Here is a 19,303-nt window from a genome sequence, read left to right on the forward strand (position 1 = left end):
GTTGTTTAGTTTTCTAGGGCTGCTATTGCTGTTAGGGTTTGCTTGGAATCTGCTGCAGCACCTCTCGGGCTGTGGCTCTTGGGCTCTTTGGGTCTGACTCCCACCACGCAACACCTATTGTCCATCGGTCAGTGGGTGGTGAGGAATTGTATCATATTGTATCGTATGTTTTATTTCCTATTATTTTAATAATTTATTATTAGTACTACTTGTATTTCTTAATTTAGATTTAATTAGTAAATAGTTCCTATCTCAGTTTTACGATCTTCCTTATTTCTTTTTCCTCCTATTCTTCTCCTCCACTGGAGGAGGGGAGGGGGGATTTGTGAGAGTGGCTTCATGGTCTTTGGCTAGCCGGAGTTAAACCACAACAGTGGTATGCTAAATTAATAAATGATAAACAAATGTTACTTATTTTCTGATTGTGGGAGAAGATTTACTAAATACTGTATTTGTTTTAGTGACATTTCAAGGGTAGATTACAGAAAGGATTTAGGAATCTGTGGGGAAGTGATGTGATGCCTAGTTCTTACCCATATGGTTAATGAAGAATGGAGAATCATCAGAATAAGATCCAAAGAGGAGCTACTTCAGACAGCTCACAGGCACGTCTGGTAGACCTTCTCTCTTTCTGGTTTAGGGGTTTGAGTCAAAGCTTCATTCATGTCGAGTTCAAAGCTCTGAATGCTTCCACAAAGGCTCTCGAAGAAATTAAGGAAGTTCTTGCTTTAATAAGTAACTGTATAGATAGATAAATAGATGTACTTTATGAAAGAATATGCCTATTTTTGGGTGATAGTCATGGCTTAAAAGTATTCAACTGGTAAATGGACAGCTTGATCAACTGCTTTCCAGATTATGGTGTTCTTACCAGATTTTTCACCTTGCTTTACACTCCTCTCCAGTGTGAAAGCAGATTCTTTCTGATCCCACAGGTCTTGCATGTCTTCTGCATAGTGTCATAGCTTCAACAGGAGCTGTATACCTCAGCTTTTAGCTTGATGGTTAGGTTAGAAGGTGAAAGATACAGGTTTGATGCACTGACTTTGTGAGTGCTGTAGTTGCTAGGTTGCCATAATAAGGGCTTTCCCTTCAGTTGATACTCTTTGCAACAATATAATCTTAACATTTTTTAATAAACCTGAACCTGCCTGTATTCATCCAGGGTTCTGAATCAGACCCCTCCCCCAGCAGTTTTAGGCAGAGGAATCATTTCTTCATGAATTGTCATAAAGCTTTAACGTGAATAACTACTTACAGTTCTTCCCAAAAGCAGAATTCCTTATCAATGATGAGGTGAGACAGTCAGAAACCACATCTAAAAAGCAACCCAAGGGATTGCTTTTGTTGCGTCATTTTATCCCTGTGTTCTGTTTACATGCATGACATGGTTAAACCCTTCTTTAAGTCTCTAAACATATTTGGAGCTGATATTTGGCCACTTACCCAAGAAATAGGATATATAACATAAACAGGACAGTAAAAGGGATATCTGTAATTTAAAGTACATATTTTTGGGGGGAGTTGGATATTTATGATGTCTGAGACTGGAAACTTAAGTAGCAAATGTTAAACCAAGAAAGGGCCATTTTTTATTCTAACCAAATAAATGTTTGCAACTTTTCCACCTATTTTATTGTTAGACAGGATTTTTAGCTGCTGTCCAGGCCAACAAAGCAGGAGGACAGGAAGCAAGTTGCAGCATCCTTGCTTAAAAATAGATGCCTTGAACGGTGCATATGTCCAGTACCTCTCTGCTCTCTGACAATTTCTGAAAATTGATGACAAAGAGAGGAAGTTGAGTCATCATACCCACCAAAGTTATAGCTCATCTTTTTTTTACAGCTATGTTAGAAAGATTAAGTATAGGGAAAATGTTTTTTTTTTGTTTCCCTCTAACCTCACCTTAAATCAGGAACTGTTAATATCCAAAGCTTCCCAGATATGAATTTGTTCTCTTCTGGCCATTTCAGAATTTACATTGGAGTCTGAGGCTAGAAATAAAAACATTGAAATGCTTTACTGTGATGTGTCTTTTATTGCATCAAGTGAGTGTAGAAGTTCCGCAGAATAACATTAATTTTACCGGACTATAACGAAGGTGTTCAGTAAGCCTATGCACACTTTATTCCTTGGGGAATTGTATCATCTAAATAAATTAATTGGAATCAATGAAGCATATACTTTAAATTGAGATCTTCTATTGAAGGGGCACATGGGACTCAAAAGGCTTAAGGAAAATATTTTTAATTACAGTTTACTTCAAGAGGACAGGTGAATAAACATCTTATTTTTTCTCATTCATTTATTTTACATCTATGTAGATGATTGATCTACATATCCTACCCTGTGAAAGCAAAAATACTTAGTCTCTTAAGCTTCTAAGAACAGTAACTAAGCAGATTTCTGTGTACCATAGATGGTCACTGATCTTTTCACTTTCAGCAAAATAATAGTCCATGCCACTGGTGATACAGTTGCTATCTGAATTTCAGAAAATAGTTGATGTGTAAATTAGTACAAAGCTATTGACAAGTTATGGTTACCTACAAATGAAGAAGGAGGAAAAAAAACCAAACCCATAAGCATTAATCACTGAAAATGTCTGAAGGAAAACTGGTAATAAAATTGTTGGGAAATACTAAAAAATGTAGCTAATTGCAAATGCATAAACATCCTACATAAATTCATAATATGTGGACACTTTTTTGTACTTTTGAACTGTTCTTTTTCTTGGTTCGGAGATTCTGTTTAGTGAGTAGTATCTGTTATATGTTTAGGACATTAGGGAACTTCTGCTTTCAATCTTACTATTTAGGGGAACAAAACTTATGTTTTGTTCGTCCTATTTTATGTCGCAGCTAATAGAAAACTAACAGCAGCAAATAGACAAACTGTTTTCAGGAGCTGGAAATTGAAAAATTTCTTTACTAATAAGCATTTTTCTTGTTGGAATATCTCTGAGTGATGCTAGGTTTAAAACCAACAAAAGTCCATCTTTACTTAGGATTCTGGAAAGCGGTGTAGGTCTAGAGAAACAAAATGACCTGAAGCAGTAGGTAAGTGCTGCTGTGGCCGGGAACTTCTAACCAAGGTCCAGACAGATGCATGGCTTCTGTATCTGAATGGCTCTGGTGGTGTGTATGGGCTCAGTGTCCAAGGTGTCACTAGATCCCACTGCCATGCTGAAGTCCAGCAGGATCAACATAGAGCAGTATGCAGTTTCTAGTTGTTTTCTTTGAATATAGAGCCAGTGTTGATTGTGAGTTTACATCCATCAACTCTTCGATAGAGTTCCTGTAGGTCACTGCGGGCTCTTCACAGGGCCTTGAACTACTCCATCAGGATCTCTCCTTCAGCCACACAGATGGCACCCGCAGCAGATTCTTTACATTGTCTTCCTTGTGGCTGAAGGAGCCTGCCTGTCTCTCTGTGGATATACAGACCCTCAGTGTCTATCACTGGAGTTTGAGCTTCATTCAGGAGCTTAATTTTGGGGCAGTTATGTCTTTTATGGGTTGTATCCCTCAGTTTTTCATAATGCTGGGACACTTTGCATTACAAAAATATGCCAGAGTGGAAGAAAGCGCTGATATTGCAAAATAATTATTACCCAGTGTGCCTTAAAGACTGAGTTTTTCCAATGAAACTACAAAACCTATGGAAACACTGAGATGTCAGAGACAAGTCAACTATCGACAGGCATCACCCCACTGTCAAAAAATAATTAAGTGCTACTTGAGTTCAATAAATGTTATGAACTCTGCTGTTAACACCCTGCCAGAGGCTATTGGCATATGACCAGCAAAAGATCCGTCATGACAGCCAAAGTTCAGTCTAAACACCAGGCAAATTAAATCAAGTTTTATTCTATCAAAGCAAAAAAATCATGAAGAGAAGCATAAGAACAGTATTATGTAGAATATACCGAATCTCATATTCTTGATCTAATAATCCCCTAAGGTTTTTCTTAGAAGATTTTCATTTACTTTAGGAATGTGTAAGAATGCAAGTTATACATTAGTTTAGTCCTTTGCATGCCAGCTTTCCCATTCTGTTTAGAAAATCAAGTGAATTTTAAATAATTTCAAGATATTTAGCAACTTTGTTCTCATATGACTTCTCACCTCCTCCTCATATTCTTGATCTAATAATCCCCTAAGGTTTTTCTTAGAAGATTTTCATTTACTTTAGGAATGTGTAAGAATGCAAGTTATACATTAGTTTAGTCCTTTGCATGCCAGCTTTCCCATTCTGTTTAGAAAATCAAGTGAATTTTAAATAATTTCAAGATATTTAGCAACTTTGTTCTCATATGACTTCTCACCTCCTCTTTCCCACAAATACTGGATCCCTCACAAATCATAATCTTTTCCCCCCACCACCCCTGTTAACAACAGGGAAGGGGTGATAGGATTCATCTTTCATTTCTCAGTAGCTGCTTTTCCTTTCCAGAGTGTGTTTTAAGGATGCAAGTATGCAATGAGAAGTTTGATACTCTGCTATACTGAAAATTAGGGTATATATAAAATGGGTGAATTTGGAAAATCCTGGACAGCTGCAAATGGATTATGAAATGTGAACTACTACATTTGGTAGGTAGTAGTGTGTGTGCCACTTAAGAATTATGTGACACTGTAATAAAAACAATGCTGAGGCTGGTTTCCTAAGAATAGTAAGTCAGAACTATTTTAAAACAGATTCAAAGACAGAAATGACTGCTTTGAGATCAAAGATTCACAGAATCAGAATTATTTATATTGGATAAGTTGTTGTAGGCCATCTGGTCAAAATCATTCTCAGAGAATAGCCAACACAAATCAATTTGCTCAGGACTTTCCTCGGTCAAGGTTTGAATATCTTTTAAGAATGGAAGTTTCATACCATCTCTTGCCAAGAGAAATAATTCAATTCAGTATTTTTTAAATACTAAAAGACATCAAGGGTGCTTTGATACTTGATTTCTTTGCCATAATGCCACAACATAGGCATTATTAATAAAATCTTTTGGTAGATCTAGCAAGGTACATACTCTGGATTTCAATCGCAGGATATTTATCTGTTTTTTATAAAAACAGTTTATTTTTCAGGCTGTTGTGATTGAAAGTTCAAACTCTGAAGGCAAGTGAAGGGGAAAAATAGCGACTCATGTCTATTTAGTTTTAGTGGAAGACAATACTCTTTGGGGCCAGTCTTCATGAGCTATTCAAACTCCACTGAAAATCCTTTTAAAAGCAAAAAGAATATTGAAAAATCTACAGCTTTCAGAATACTCTGATAGATGATATGTGGCTGAAATAAGCATAAATACATTCTTAATTTCCTCATGGCATTCAACTCATTAGATTGACATGCAGAATTATTTTAATGAGGGAAGTTCAATGTAGGTATTTTTGTACCAAATATGTGTCTGATCACATTTTAGAGGCTTATCTGTTTTTTTTCAGTTAGTGATTTTTTTAACATGGCAGATCTAGCAATTGCCTAAACTTCTAACTTTAATCAATTTTAAGTTGTCAAAAGCAAACTCTTTTTGTCAGATTTTATTCAAGGTAATTGTTAACAAAAAAGAAGTATTTCAGTCACTCTTGTTAATGTTGTGGACTTATTTCTAAGTGACCAATATGATTATGAAAATATCTTGCTTTCAGAATTCTGTGTTCATTTATATATATCTTTGAAATACAATTTAATTTAGAGAAAAATTAGAGGATAAGCATTATATGATGTTTCTGAAAAGGAAGGAAACATAATGGTATCCATAAATTTCAAATTTATGGATTAGTCTACAGTTTCTTATCACATAATGTGAATTGTAACTGAAATGTAAACTGAAGTTTTACTGCATTGCTTGTTTTTTTTACAGATCAAGAAGAATATTTATCATTTTATATTTAGAAATTAAGCTTAATTAGACCTATTGCTTAATGATCTCAAAAACTGTGAATTCATTACACAAAAGATTACTTGGTATAGCTAGTGAATTATATAATTACCTTAGGGAATATTCTTTATTGATTTGAACAGTAAATTTTTATATTGCCTGTTGTTTTTTTTCTTGTTAGTAACTGGCACCAGTAATGTTGCTCCACCCAAGACACTGTGCAGATGCATCTACAGTTCTCACCTGTAGATTTTCCTGTTCTGTAGGAGAGCTGTGTGGCCTTCATTTATTTCTGACTAATCCACCAGTAGATAATTCTTCATTATTTCCTTTCTCTTAGTAAAATTTGCTGTTATGCACTAATTGGCAGTTGCTGGAGATACTGATGTCCAGAAATTTTAGTAAGAAAATTCAAAAAATAACTGCTTAAAAGAGACATCTGTCCCCATTAATGGTTGTAAAGAAATGCTGACCACACCATATACAACACTGTCATCTGTCACTTGCCATCATGTTTCTGATTGCAGAAGTTATTAATTTTTGCAGGAATTTTATATTATTATTTTAGAATTTGCTGTAATAATTGCTTCATTATGTGCATTCCTGTGAATGTGAAACCTGGTTTCAAGTGGTGTTTTAGCTTGTTGCAACAGTACAGTCCTTCCCGTCATGCTGAGAGTTCTTAGAAATTAGCAACTTTTCTTGAACCTTTATCCATTTTTTCATAATCAAAAAGTTACCCCATCACCAGCTGAGCTTTCCTAGATCATCTTTCTCACAGCACAATCATGGTGTTGGTAAGGAAGGAAAAAAAACCCCAATGTCACTACTTTTGCTCCTTCAGTCGCACTCTCTTCATTCCAAGTAAGTCATTAACTAAACATGTTTTATGAAAGCTGAAAACTGGAGGATTTGTGTAGAAAACTGATTGCTTATACTTTTGAAACTACGAATTCACCTCTTCATGACTTTATCTTCTTTCACTTATATTCATTGACTTCTTAAAAAATGAACGAGCTACTAAAAATCAATGTAATTGTAGTCTAAATTAACTCAAATATTTTTTGAGATTGTATTTGTTATTCTGGGAGTATGTAAGTGATAATTTTATTTTCTGAGAGATCTCAGAAAGCCTTAAAAATGCTTTAAGCTTGCAGAAGTCTTTTTCTTTTGATAACCAGAGGACAGAAAATAAGTGTTTCTTAGTAAACAGCACATGAGGTTTTCCAAACATCAGTACCTATTTTCATCACTTTGTAAGTTTTGCCATTTAAATGACTAAGAATGAGACATAAAAATTTGACTCCCTTATTGTCATCACCTAGTAGCTATGAATAACATTATTCTATAGAATTTTGATATTGGTTTCATAGGAGGATGAAATATTTAAATAGAGTTTTTGTATACATACATATGTGTCTGCACTGCTAATTTTGAAATAGCTCAAACTTCAATCTCACAAAGTTATAAAAGTATTTGTAAGTCAGGTTTGTGAAGTTATTGTTACCAAGAAGGGGATTTCTATCAGGTATGTTTATTTTGCTGTGCAAATAGCAACAGGAGAACCTTAAAAGACAGCTTTAAGTATACGCTGAGTATTTGCAGTTTTATTCTGTGCTCTTTGTGAGCACTTTGAAATCTAAACATCTAATTCTATAGAAATTTAATTTGAATGCTACGAAAACTCAACATTTATATTGGTAAAATGAATTTCAAAGAAGTCTAATCTGTTACCTATTATCCGTATTTTCTATATGCTCAGACATTTGGAATTCTCACGCTTTTACGGTGACCTTCTATTTTGGATGGAGCTCAGGAAGCAGAAATTCAGCAGGCTTTCAGATGTTAGCAAAGCAGCTACATGAGTAGTATAGTCTCTCAGAGACAGCCAGATAGCCTAAATTGCACTAGTCCTGCCCAAGTTCTGCCTACCAGTCCTTTTCGGAGATACAGAAAATGGAAATCAAAACAGCATCTGAAACCAGTCATTGAAATCTAATAAAAGGTATTGAAAACTACTCCTGGGATGAGTTCAGAATGATAAATGGTTTCATAAGTGATTTACTTACACTGGTACCTGAGAAAGATGGATGGCAGTTGTTTGCTTGGTGGCACCATCAGAAGTCTGAAAGATACTGTCTGGCGACTTGTAATATTCTGATCTTTTTCTTCATTCAGCATGTTTCAGTAGTCTAACCTCAGGTGGCAAAGATGAATGTGACACGTTGTTCATTGGAAAGGAGAGGCCATACCCTCCAGCTCGATTATCTGAATTTTTTTTGTTGTCTGACCCATTTATATTTTAGAGCCTCAGAAATGTATTACTATTTTTACTGTGTACATTCAGAAGAGGAAAAAAAGAGACATTAATCAAAAGATAAGTCCTAAACGTAGTCAGGCTACCAGAATAGATGATGTTTACTTTCTTGCCACCTGAGTGTTGAGCTTTCTGTATTGCGCTGTTATCTGTTTAAACCCTCAAAACTCCCAGAAATGTTATCCTGGATTAAAATTTACAGCCCTTCTAGTGCCAGCTCATAAATTCAGAAGGTAAAAAATGGACAGGCAGGAATTCAAATATATCAAAGATGTTTTTTGCAGTAGCTGAGTCCTACTGGTTGCAGTTGCACAACAGCAAAAGGAGGAGGAATGATGACAGTGTGATCAAGTTTTAAGCAGGATATGTGTGAGACCTGCCCATTATCACATAGTTTGCTGAGAGCTGCTCTGTTGAGTGTGAGAGAAGGTCTGAAGTTTCTCAGGTCGGTTGTAAAATGCCTGTGATGGCAGTGGGACTGAGTCTCCCCGGTGATCAGCCTGGCAGCCAAATGAACCTGCTCAAGGGTGTGCCGAATTGCGCTGAAGGTGAGTTATGTGGCAGGTAAACAAGAGAAGACTCTACAAGAAGGAAGCGCATTCAGGTGAGGAAGGCAGATTGCTCTAGATAACACAAGATATATTTTTTCATCATCTACCTACCATATGTATTAATCAGGAAAAATGCTTCTCTCAATCCCATGTAAACTGCACACATCCCTTAGGCAATTCAGGGGGTTTACCATATGCTGGCTTGCTACTCTAGTTGATGATTTAAAAAAAAAAAAATTAACCAGCCTATATCCTGCAAGCCAGGACTAGCATGATATATTTTTGTACTGATTCCTTCTAGTAATTTCACACACACACATACCAAATTAATGTAAATCGGAATCTATGCTGTGGTTTCTATCCAAATAAATCTTTGTGAAAACCGCTGTATAAGGTTTTCCTTGGTAAAAGGCTTAACAGAGGAATGCTGTACTTCCTAAATGCAGATCATCTCTATTAAAATGAACAAATTCAAATTGTAATGAATTTTAAATACATGTAATTGTTCCTTGACTTGAATAATTTAAATGAGGCAAAAAATCCCCAACTTTCAATGTTGACATTTTGACAAAAGCACACAGTTGCCCAATTAATTTTTAAATTGACTTTGTCTTTGGAAGAATGTGTTTCAATGAACAGATAGAAGTCTTAAATAAGTAAAATGAGTGCTTTGAAATAAGCTGTAGCTATTAACGTATAATGTTGGATGAAAAACGGAATGGATCAGACAAAATGTTGCTCTGGCTCAGTAGATTATAACAAGAAGAAGATTGTGTGAAACCTGGAAAAGCAGAGTGCAGATATTTACTGTTCAGAAAACTCTCCTGTATCCACATGTCGACATCACTTTTAAAACTGTGAAAGGAGGGAAGTGATGAAGTGGTCAATATAGTCCTATTTCCTATGGGATGATGTTGGATGTCATGTAAACTGTAATGCAGTTTTTTCAAACAGTGCTGGTCATGTTGGACACTCATCTGAGGAGGTCCGGTCAAGTTTTGTTACCCTAAACAATTGACTTAACTCTGACTATGATCGTGTATGCTAAGAAAGCAAATAGACTCTATATTCAGTCTTTGATATCAGTTTTCAGTTATCTGAAATGTAAGGGGAAAATCATCTTCCATAACTAAGTAGTAGTTTCTTCTTTCACTGTTACTGTTTGAAGGCCCCTAAATATTTCCCTTTTATTTTAGTGTTATCATTTTAAAAAACAGAACAGGATAAAACAAAATAGAAAACCTCTACTCAGCCTTGGTCTGGTAACAAGATGACAGCATGAGTTCTTACCCAGAAGGAAATTAAGCTGTATGAGATACAATCAATGTGTAATCTTATAATCTCACATAATAATTTCATAATCACCAATAAAAAGTGAAATGCTTAGAGACTGAATGATCTGTTAGTAGGTAGGTGGTTCAAAAATATGAAGGTGATCTATGTCACTGAGAGCTCTAAAGCACATAAGGTAGAAAGGAGGAGGTATAACAGAGGAACTGAAGGGGGAAACTATTTTGAAAGCATTCATTTTCTTTGTTTATACATTCATAATTTTTCTTATTTCATGGAATCACAGAATAGGTGACGTCATAAGGAACTTCTGGATGTCATCTTGCCCAACCCCACTGTTCAAGCAAGATCACCTAGAGCAGATTTTCCAGGACCATGTTCATCTTTAATTAAAAAAAAATTGTTAATTTCTAAATTTTGAAGTTCAGAAATAGAAGTCAAATGGGATATTTGCCAAAGCTCTTCCTTTATTACTAATAATTTCATGGCGTAATTTTCTAGAAAATGCTGACCATTACTGATGTTTATTTTTCACAAAACATAATGAAGCAAATTAATTTATTTGAAATTACATTAAATCTAACCTGAAACATATGTAAAATAACTTTCATTGCCATTTGCCTTCTGTTTCTTTGAGATTATTTTTCATATGCCTTGTTTTAGTGGACTTTGTTTGTGAAGGTAGAAAATAATCCACAGGAATTAAAAAAAGTTGTGTATATTGTATATGATTAGTTCTTCTGATGACTGTGAAGAAAAATTCCTACTCAGCATGAAAATCCTAACCCTTTTAAATACAGGACTTCTTTTGCTAGTGATTGCATTACAGTCATACTTTTTGTTCCATCTTAGTGTAGCTTTATTTTTTTTCTTCTAAAAATTTACTATAATGAATTTTGAGATTGTCCTACAGAGAAAACGATATTAAAACCAGGATAGAGAGCATTATATGAGTTCTTCATCTCTCATCATTTTGTCCCTGTGTTGTCTGACATACTCATTTGTCTTCTGACTCCGTGTTGGTCCAGTTGCCCTACAGCGCTGTTTCACATAATGTGAGTATGAACATGAGACTTCCAAGTTAAAATGCTTTCAGTACATCTGTTCTGATCTTTGAATCACTTCACTCATTTAATGTCACATACATTTTACATTTCATTTGGGGAAATTTTCTTGTATTTTTATCCTAGCATTCTTCCTAGAATATGGTAAAATTAGTGTAAAAACGCTAGAGCAATGTGTCTGAAAGTCAAGGCTGTTTAAGTAATTTTAACAATATGATGGACTGATATGAAATATGGCAATTTATGGCAATTTGTCTTGCTTGATAAGGATGTCCGTGTGAAGTAAGTACATACTAAATTAGGATATTATGGATTTTTGACTGAAGAAAGTGTCCTGTTTCATTTATCATTTAGATATAGACTTTTTTTAAACTGTATATGATTTAAGTCATAAACGATAATAACTTCCTGAAATGTTGTTAATGAACCAGCAGCCAATAAGTAAACTAATTTGCATAACTATTTGATTTTGAAGAATGAGCTGCTTCAGGTAAGTTAGAAACCAGGAAGGAAAAAATTACCATTATGTGGAATGTTATTACAAATAAAATCTTTTTTCCCCACCACCCCCCCTTTGTTGATAATGGTCAGCAGTTTATAGAGACTCAAAAAAACTTTTCTAAGATTATAAAACTAACCTAGTTTTTTATATTTAAGGGGCATGCTATGCACTATTTGAGTTTCACATTTATTTCCATTTATTTTCATTCATATTTCCATGTGTCTGTGGTTGTAAACATTTCTTTTCAGATGGAATTTCATAATAATCCATATTTTAGGCCAAGTCCACATGTACAGCATTAAGATATGTTCCAAAACTCAAAAGTCAAATCACATATTCATCCACTTTTTCAATACATATATACACATTAACTATGACATTGGAAAGTTAGGATCACTTTCCAAATAAAAGATTTTCTTAAAATTGTTCATATTCAAAGCTCTTTTAGAAGTCAAAATATTTGCTGGCAATGTAAATGGCTCAAGAACGTGGCCTCTATTCTGTCTCATAAGTGAAAAATTTTCATTTCTCAGCTTCATTATGTAAAAATTACAATATTTTATATAACTTCACATGTTCAGTGTGTTTAGATAAGCAGACCCCTTTAAGAACTCATAAGCAAATTAGTTATCAAGTATTTGTTCAGTTTTGCCCTGTTTTCCAGAATCTAGCCCATGCTATTTTAATCAACACATGTATATGTGACAGTACACTCAAACAACTTTGTAAATATTCCTAATTACAATCATATAAACTTTGCTTAACTGTTCTTCTATATGTTAAATAGTAGGTATTTAGTCTGAAGGAGAAATGCCTTTTTCTTAATAAAACCTTGGTACAGCAGGGTGTCTGAAAAATCAATCTCATTTCTCCTCGTGATGTACAGACGCAAGGGAGAAATATCTAAAGGAGCAATTGCTTTAAATTTCATGACTGCTTTAGTATTAAGGCAATCAGATGTGAAATATCAATACATCTGCGCAGCATGAGCAACTGTATCCTGTTATTCTGGTGAATAGTAGAAGTAGAAATGAGGAATGTGAAAAAGAGAAACACTAACTGAAAACAGATTATATACAGTGCTGCAATGATAGTAAATATCATCAGGCAAGATGATATCTTACTATGTGTCTGACTTTAATGAAACAAATCAAGACAGAACAAAATCATTTCAGTTTAATTAATTTAAAAGCTTAGTTGTCCCAATTCCTAGAAATTAGACATGATTCATTCTCTATCCATTACAGAGAGGAAAATGTGTCAAATATCTGCATGTAGTAGTACTATTTTTCATACTAACTTTACTTTTCTGTGTAGCTCCTCTCAGTCACTGAGCTCTTCAGATTCCTACCAAGTCAGAGGGATGGAATTCATACTTAACACTGCTTTAAATCTGAACAAACATTGAATTGAAATAACATAAAACTTCTCTTACTGTACCTTTCCATTGGGTGTTTTTCTGTTTCTTCATTTAGGAATGAATGAAGTTTCAGAGAATGTGGCTTTTTTTGTTATTGCATGACAATATAGTGTTGAGCACTCTGCTTGCTTCTTGAGTATTGTGGTACAGCTCTGTCTTTTGGGGTATTTTTACAAGTTTTATAAACTTGTTTAATTGCTAAACCAGCAGATACTTAAACACATTATTCACTCGCCTTGAGACTGTATTACAACATTAGTGTTTGCTATTGGCAAGAGCATTAAATGTTGAGGTTTCACTGTAAGTGTTAGAGGCATGGACATTCTCCCTGTCTCTGTTTATAGACCATAAAACATCTAATAAAATGTGATGGAGACCAGTAATGTAGATTTCATAAATGGTACTAAAGCTACTAATTCATAAAGCTACTAATGTCCAGTTTGTTACAATACAATCCAACAGGAAAAAAAACAACCAACCAAACAAAAGACCTCACACACCCCCAAAAAACCCACATAACAAACAAACAAAACAAAACAAAACAAAAAAAACCAAAACAGATGACCCCTTTTTTTAATGTACATTCCATGAAGAAATGTTGATGAAAATCCTCTTCACAACAGTAATGAAATGAAATTATATAAACTTTTTTTAAAGATACATAACATACAAAATGTCAAAGGATAAAACATGCAGTACAAACATTCACTTCTAGTAACACGGTGACTATTAATATGACTGTAGTTAGTTTTCCCAAACTGTTTTTCTTACATGTTCATTACTAACATTTAAGACAGAGAATGCTGCATGCCTAGCTTATGTAGAAATTAGTTCCACAAAGAGATTTAAAAATAGGTCTGTTCCATTAGTAGCACTATGTGAAATATGAGCTGATCTATTTTCCATAGCAGTAGTGTACGTGTGCACGCTGAGATTTGTATTTTATTACTAATGGCATGGTTATAAATCAAAAGTTGCATGATGTGTCTACTGTTTGTTCACATGTTCTCCAGAAGTTGGCATAGTGGTGACTCATACTCTGTTACTCTTTAAGCATTTGATATTAGATTACTTATGCTTAATAGATGGATAGATAGGGAATTAGATCCTTAAATGGGATTGAATAAATTTTAGTTTATATGTCTGTGACAGAAGGTCTACGAATAGTGGTAAGAGTCAACAGCATTCTGGTTACTTAGCTGTAGATGACGTCTGTTTAAAATAGTGTCTGAAAACAGCCTGTTAATTTGTTGTTCCTAAGGAAGAAGGTTCAAAACTCCTACATAGGTATTTTCAGAGGGACAAAAAAAAAAAAAAAAGCAGCTTCTCATTATTTTGAAATAAAATCTGTAAGATCATATTGTTTAATGCATGATTTAGAACTTGTATGTGGAGACCATCTACATTGCAGGGCAGCAACAGTTACTTGATTTTGTATTCCTGCCTATGGGTTCCTTGCCCATCACTTGTATTAAATTTCTCTGACGTGCTCTCTCAGCAAATATGTATAATTACTTCAGAAAGATTGTAATGAGATAATAGACCTTTAACATACACTGAGTGAGTGGTTTAGCTTTTTTGTTAAAGTTAGGACAATAAATATTTGTTCTTATTTTTTTTTGATTGTCATAACAGGCATCCTTTATACAAGTATGTGATTGTAAGTGAACTGCCAATACACTATATTATGTCAGTGGCTCAAGGTTTGTAGCTATGTAAAATTTGACAGGCATCAACTTACTTGGATGGCATCTTTGCAATTCATTTGAAGAAAATGTCTGAGGAATTTGTCAACACTATTGATTTTTCTGTCAGATAGTCTACATGGGCTGGACGGAAGAACGGGAACAAGACTCCCTTCAGGATCGAATGTACACACCAAAGTTTCTGGCACTGAGGGGATCTTCGCTGTATAAGTTTATAGCACCTCCAGTAAGTATATTTCTCATGCTTAGTAGGAGTAAATATTATTTAATTAAATAATTAAATACGTTACATTACATAACATGTAATATATACAAGGTTTTCACAATGAGATATCACTCAATGAGCTAGCAGGATTGCAATTTATAGCACTGAAAAGTTCCAGAGTATGTGATATAGAAGTGATAGAAAATAGCTGTTCATCAGGTGAGTGGGCATCTAACAAGAATTTCTTTTCCCCACACTTACCTGAGCACTTAGAAAAATACAAGAGAAATCTACCTGTGCTAAAAGGGGGCTTTTCATTTTCCTTTGGCAGGCAGAACAAGCCTGAAGCAAGATGGCTAGGTTTAAGCAGAACTATCATTCTAGTCAAACCGTTGAGATTTGGGGAAATATCAAAACTTTCTGCATGCTGTGGAAATGTCAATATCTCTGTATTTAGGTTTCATCCTGAATATAACTCTTATGTTTCTTGGGAGCACTAAATGGAAGGTAGGGAAGCAAATTAAATTATTTGGATTAATTATATTAATTGGAATCTGACTAGCAACACTGGGCAAAATTTTAGCTGCTATCTCATACTCAGCAATTCACTTTCACAGTTAGCTAAGTATCCAGTAGCCGTTCCATACCAGCACTAGGGAGAGTGTTTATTGGATGACCATTCTGACTGTTAAACCCTATGTTGCCAGATCCAGGCTGTAGCTCCTTCCTTCCCGAATCATAGAATCGTGGGATGGTTTGGATTGAAAGGGACCTTTAAAGTTCATCAAGTCCAAGCCCCCCAGTAATGAACAGGGAAATCTTCAGCTAGATCAGCTTGCTCAGAGCCCTCTACAACCCGACCGTGAATGTTTCCAGGGATGGAGCATCTGCCACCTCTCTGGGCAGCTTCTTCCTTAGGTAGTTCAAAGCCATCTTGTCAAAAGTTTCCAGGATTAATATGCTTGTAGGTAAATGGGTAGTGGGTGATGATTAATGGGTGTGGGAGGAACATGTTTGTAACTGTGAACCACAGTGATGGGAGTTAGGAAATTTTGGCAAGCTGCTGCTGTATCAGAAAAGCTACCTATCCTCGAAGTCTTTATAGGTCTGGTTTCAACTGAGCTGCAAGCACATCTTGATTTTGTTCTGTCAGATTCTGGTTCTTATTCTAAAACCGAAAGACAGCTCAAACATAGAGAAAAATATTTTCTCTCCATGGACTAGAAGAGAGCAGAATGATAGACATATATTTAAAAGAAAAACAGAAGAAGAGTTCCTTAAAAAGCTGAATTTAATAATTGCACACTGATATGGCCATCAAAATTATCTGCTTATCAAATACTTCCTTTCTACCTGAAAGGTACCTGAAAGGCCTTTTGAAATTACTTCTAAAATCCTATTTTCCATATGCAGACTTCTACTCATACAGTTATGTTTGCTATTCTGCAGGTATATGTGTTCATCTCTTCCAGGGATTATGAAAGATTAAGAACAAACCTTCAATGCCACAGTTTCAGAGCTTCTATTTATGAGATGTGTAAACTCTAGTTATGAGAAGAAAAACAATTTTAATTATATTTGCAGTGTAAACTTCTTAAATTAAGTTGTTTTCAGAACACAGATGTGCTGCCAACATTTTAACCAGAAAATCAAATTATCGTATTTCCCTGGTCTCTGCCAAAGTCTAGCACATTAGGGAAGTCAGTGTTTAAACAGTGTATCTCGCACACACCACCCCCCTCCCCGCCCCCTTCTTTCATCTGTTTAATCAATAGTACTTCTACTTTCCATGCTCGGATAAATGAGCAATTCTGACATATCTTATTTGCATTTTGAAAGCTTTAAAAAAATTACTTTTATTTCCTGGTACATTTTCTCCTTTAGAATTATCGTGTATTAAGTCTGGTGGGTTTCACGTTCTTACAGTTCATAGTTAGAAATCTCAGGGAGAATGAACCTTAACTGAGAAAGAGCTGCTAACACCTTTTCTCTTGCTACTCAAGCTTTTAAATTAAAATATTAGTAGTGAACAGGGCAAGAAATTTCTATGAGTGTCTTAATTCTACATTTGCTTTTGCTTTGCACATATCTTTGCATAGGAAGAATTTTGATTTGACCTAAAAATTAGTCCCTTTATAAGTAGAAACAAAAGTGGACAACTAGGAGAGAAGGGGGAAGTCTGATATTTTTCAAAAAAAGTCTACAGTGAGCTTTTAGACATAGCTCTGAATGGCTTTGAGCTTCAGCAGTAATAGTAGCTACTTTTCCTGATGGGCCAATAATCAGTTTGCACAGCTGATTTTTCTACTCAGTGAAGCTGTAGCAAGACTCCTCTCCCCATTTCTCTGTTTATGGTGGGAAAGTTAATTTATTGTCCACAGTAGAAAGCTCAGCTTTCTTTTTATTTTTTCCCTTTATTTCTCCGACAAAAGCATTTTACGTGTTATTCATCACATCTCTGAATAGCTTCTTAAAACTCAGGCATAAAGATTGTATATTTCCAACATTTCTTTACTTCCTCATTCTATATCAAACAACTTGTTGACTCTCAGAATTTAGTCATTCCCTTCCCTAGAAATCTGGTTTAATACCCATACTTCACAGTGTGTGAAAACTGAGTGTGAGCATCACTGCAAATAAATAAAATTTTAATAGTAAAGGAACTGTAACACTGTATTTTTAAACTTTTCCTTCCTGAATGTGATTTCCTCAAAGGCGTTTCAGTTACAATAGTGTTTGTACCTAAAGATTAGTCAAGGGTGTAATTTTTTCATAAAACACCAAAATAATTTTGATAAAGAAAGGTTTATAGGAAGACATCCAAACCCATAGATGCTTCTCAGCCATGTTGTGTCAACTAATGATTTTTTTCTCTTTAGATAAAAGATAAGTCTTATGTAATACTTACTTCATATGCTTTGGATACCATTTTATAACACATTTTTCAAAGAACTTTATATTCTTGAATGTTGAAAACCAAATAAACTTCTGTCTTCACCACCCTCGTCATCTTGCCTAAACAATTGTAGTGATACAAGTGCCCTCCTTTGGTTCTGGGCCACCTTTCAAAACTTCTTACCATTAAGATTTTTTTTTTTCATATATAGCCTTATATATAGCCTTTCATATATAGAATCTGGATCGTTCTCTTTCCTTCTTGCAGTTTCCTTGGAAAGTCTTTTATAAATTGCTGTGATATCACCTTGACTCTTCCCTTACTGAATATATTAATCTATCCCTTTCTGTCTTATTTAAATCTTAAGCCTAACCCTTGCATGATTTTATTGAACTCTATTATCTATGTGATTTTTATGTAAAATAGTTGCTCAAAATTAACACCATTAAAAGCAACTTCCAAATCCTGACACAAAGAGGAGAAATAGACTATTCTTCATATCTTACTTTGTTAGAATTTAGGAGTAGATTTCTCTTGGTAAGAAATAAAGGCAAATAAAAAAATATTTGCCTCTGTTGTTCCTTGATCGTTTCCCCCCGCCCCCCCCAGCCCTGGATTTCAAGGTATGTGAGATAAGTGTCTGGGACATTGCAAGGTTGGAGAATTTGGTGTTATGGATTTGCAGACAATGTAGGTGGCTGGGAACAAGTTGTGGCATGCAGTTACACGGAGGGAAGTGGTGAGACACGTGCCTTCTTATAGTCAAGGGTCTTTGAGAGGAACTCATGGGCTGCCTCCTGTCAGGATCTGAATGCAACCCCCACCAGCTTCCAGGGCAAGCCCCATCATTCAGCACAGAGCAGCCTGCATGCAAAGGCACTGTGTTGTAAGCACAAGGAGATGGGAAGGATGTCTCCTAAGCGCTGCCTGGACGGAACAGTCTGGTCCCTGGTAGTTATTGCCCTGAGGCTGTTCTTGGTCTTTCTGTATACAATGACTAGATGTAAATGGTTTAGGGGTAGGTTTTTTTCTTTTCTTGATAAACTTAATTCTTGAAATAAACAAAAATAACCACTTTCCTTTCCTGTTTGTTTGTTTCAAAGGTTACAACCTGGGATTGGACACGAGCTGAGAAAACGTTTTCAGTTTATGAGATAATGTGCAAAATTCTCAAGGTATGATGAGAAATTATAAAATAAATTACCACTTTGTCAGACCAGTCAACAATCTCAAGCATAGCACTGCAGCGGGAAACTGCATGTGACCACCTTGCAGAAAGAGATCCATTTTTTGCCTTTGAAGTCAGTATCGGAAGTCCTGGTGTCAGTAGATACACAGCCAAACTAGAAGCCATGGCAAAATGGGAAATAAACTGATTTTTACTAGGAAAGTATTTTATTTTTCCATAATGCTGTATGGGTTTTATAGCTTTAATTTAATGTGACATTTAACTCGTGTAACATTTCTT

The 19,303-nt window shown here is 35.1% G+C and overlaps 1 protein-coding gene across 1 annotated transcript in view; it reads left to right on the forward strand.

The window, feature by feature from the left end:
* The window catches only part of LOC104514318 (gamma-1-syntrophin-like), a gene marked incomplete at its 3' end in the record, with an annotated part of 54,505 nt that extends 35,495 nt beyond the window's left edge, over window positions 1–19,010 (forward strand). Inside the window, exons 6-7 of the mRNA XM_010157960.1 lie at window positions 14,844–14,960; window positions 18,939–19,010. Coding sequence (XP_010156262.1) covers window positions 14,844–14,960; window positions 18,939–19,010 — 189 coding nt within the window. The remainder of the gene's footprint in view (window positions 1–14,843; window positions 14,961–18,938) is intronic.
* Window positions 19,011–19,303: the final 293 nt, after the last annotated feature.

Source organism: Eurypyga helias, unplaced genomic scaffold (assembly GCF_000690775.1).
Source record: "Eurypyga helias isolate BGI_N326 unplaced genomic scaffold, ASM69077v1 scaffold14938, whole genome shotgun sequence".
NCBI lineage: Eukaryota > Metazoa > Chordata > Aves > Eurypygiformes > Eurypygidae > Eurypyga > Eurypyga helias.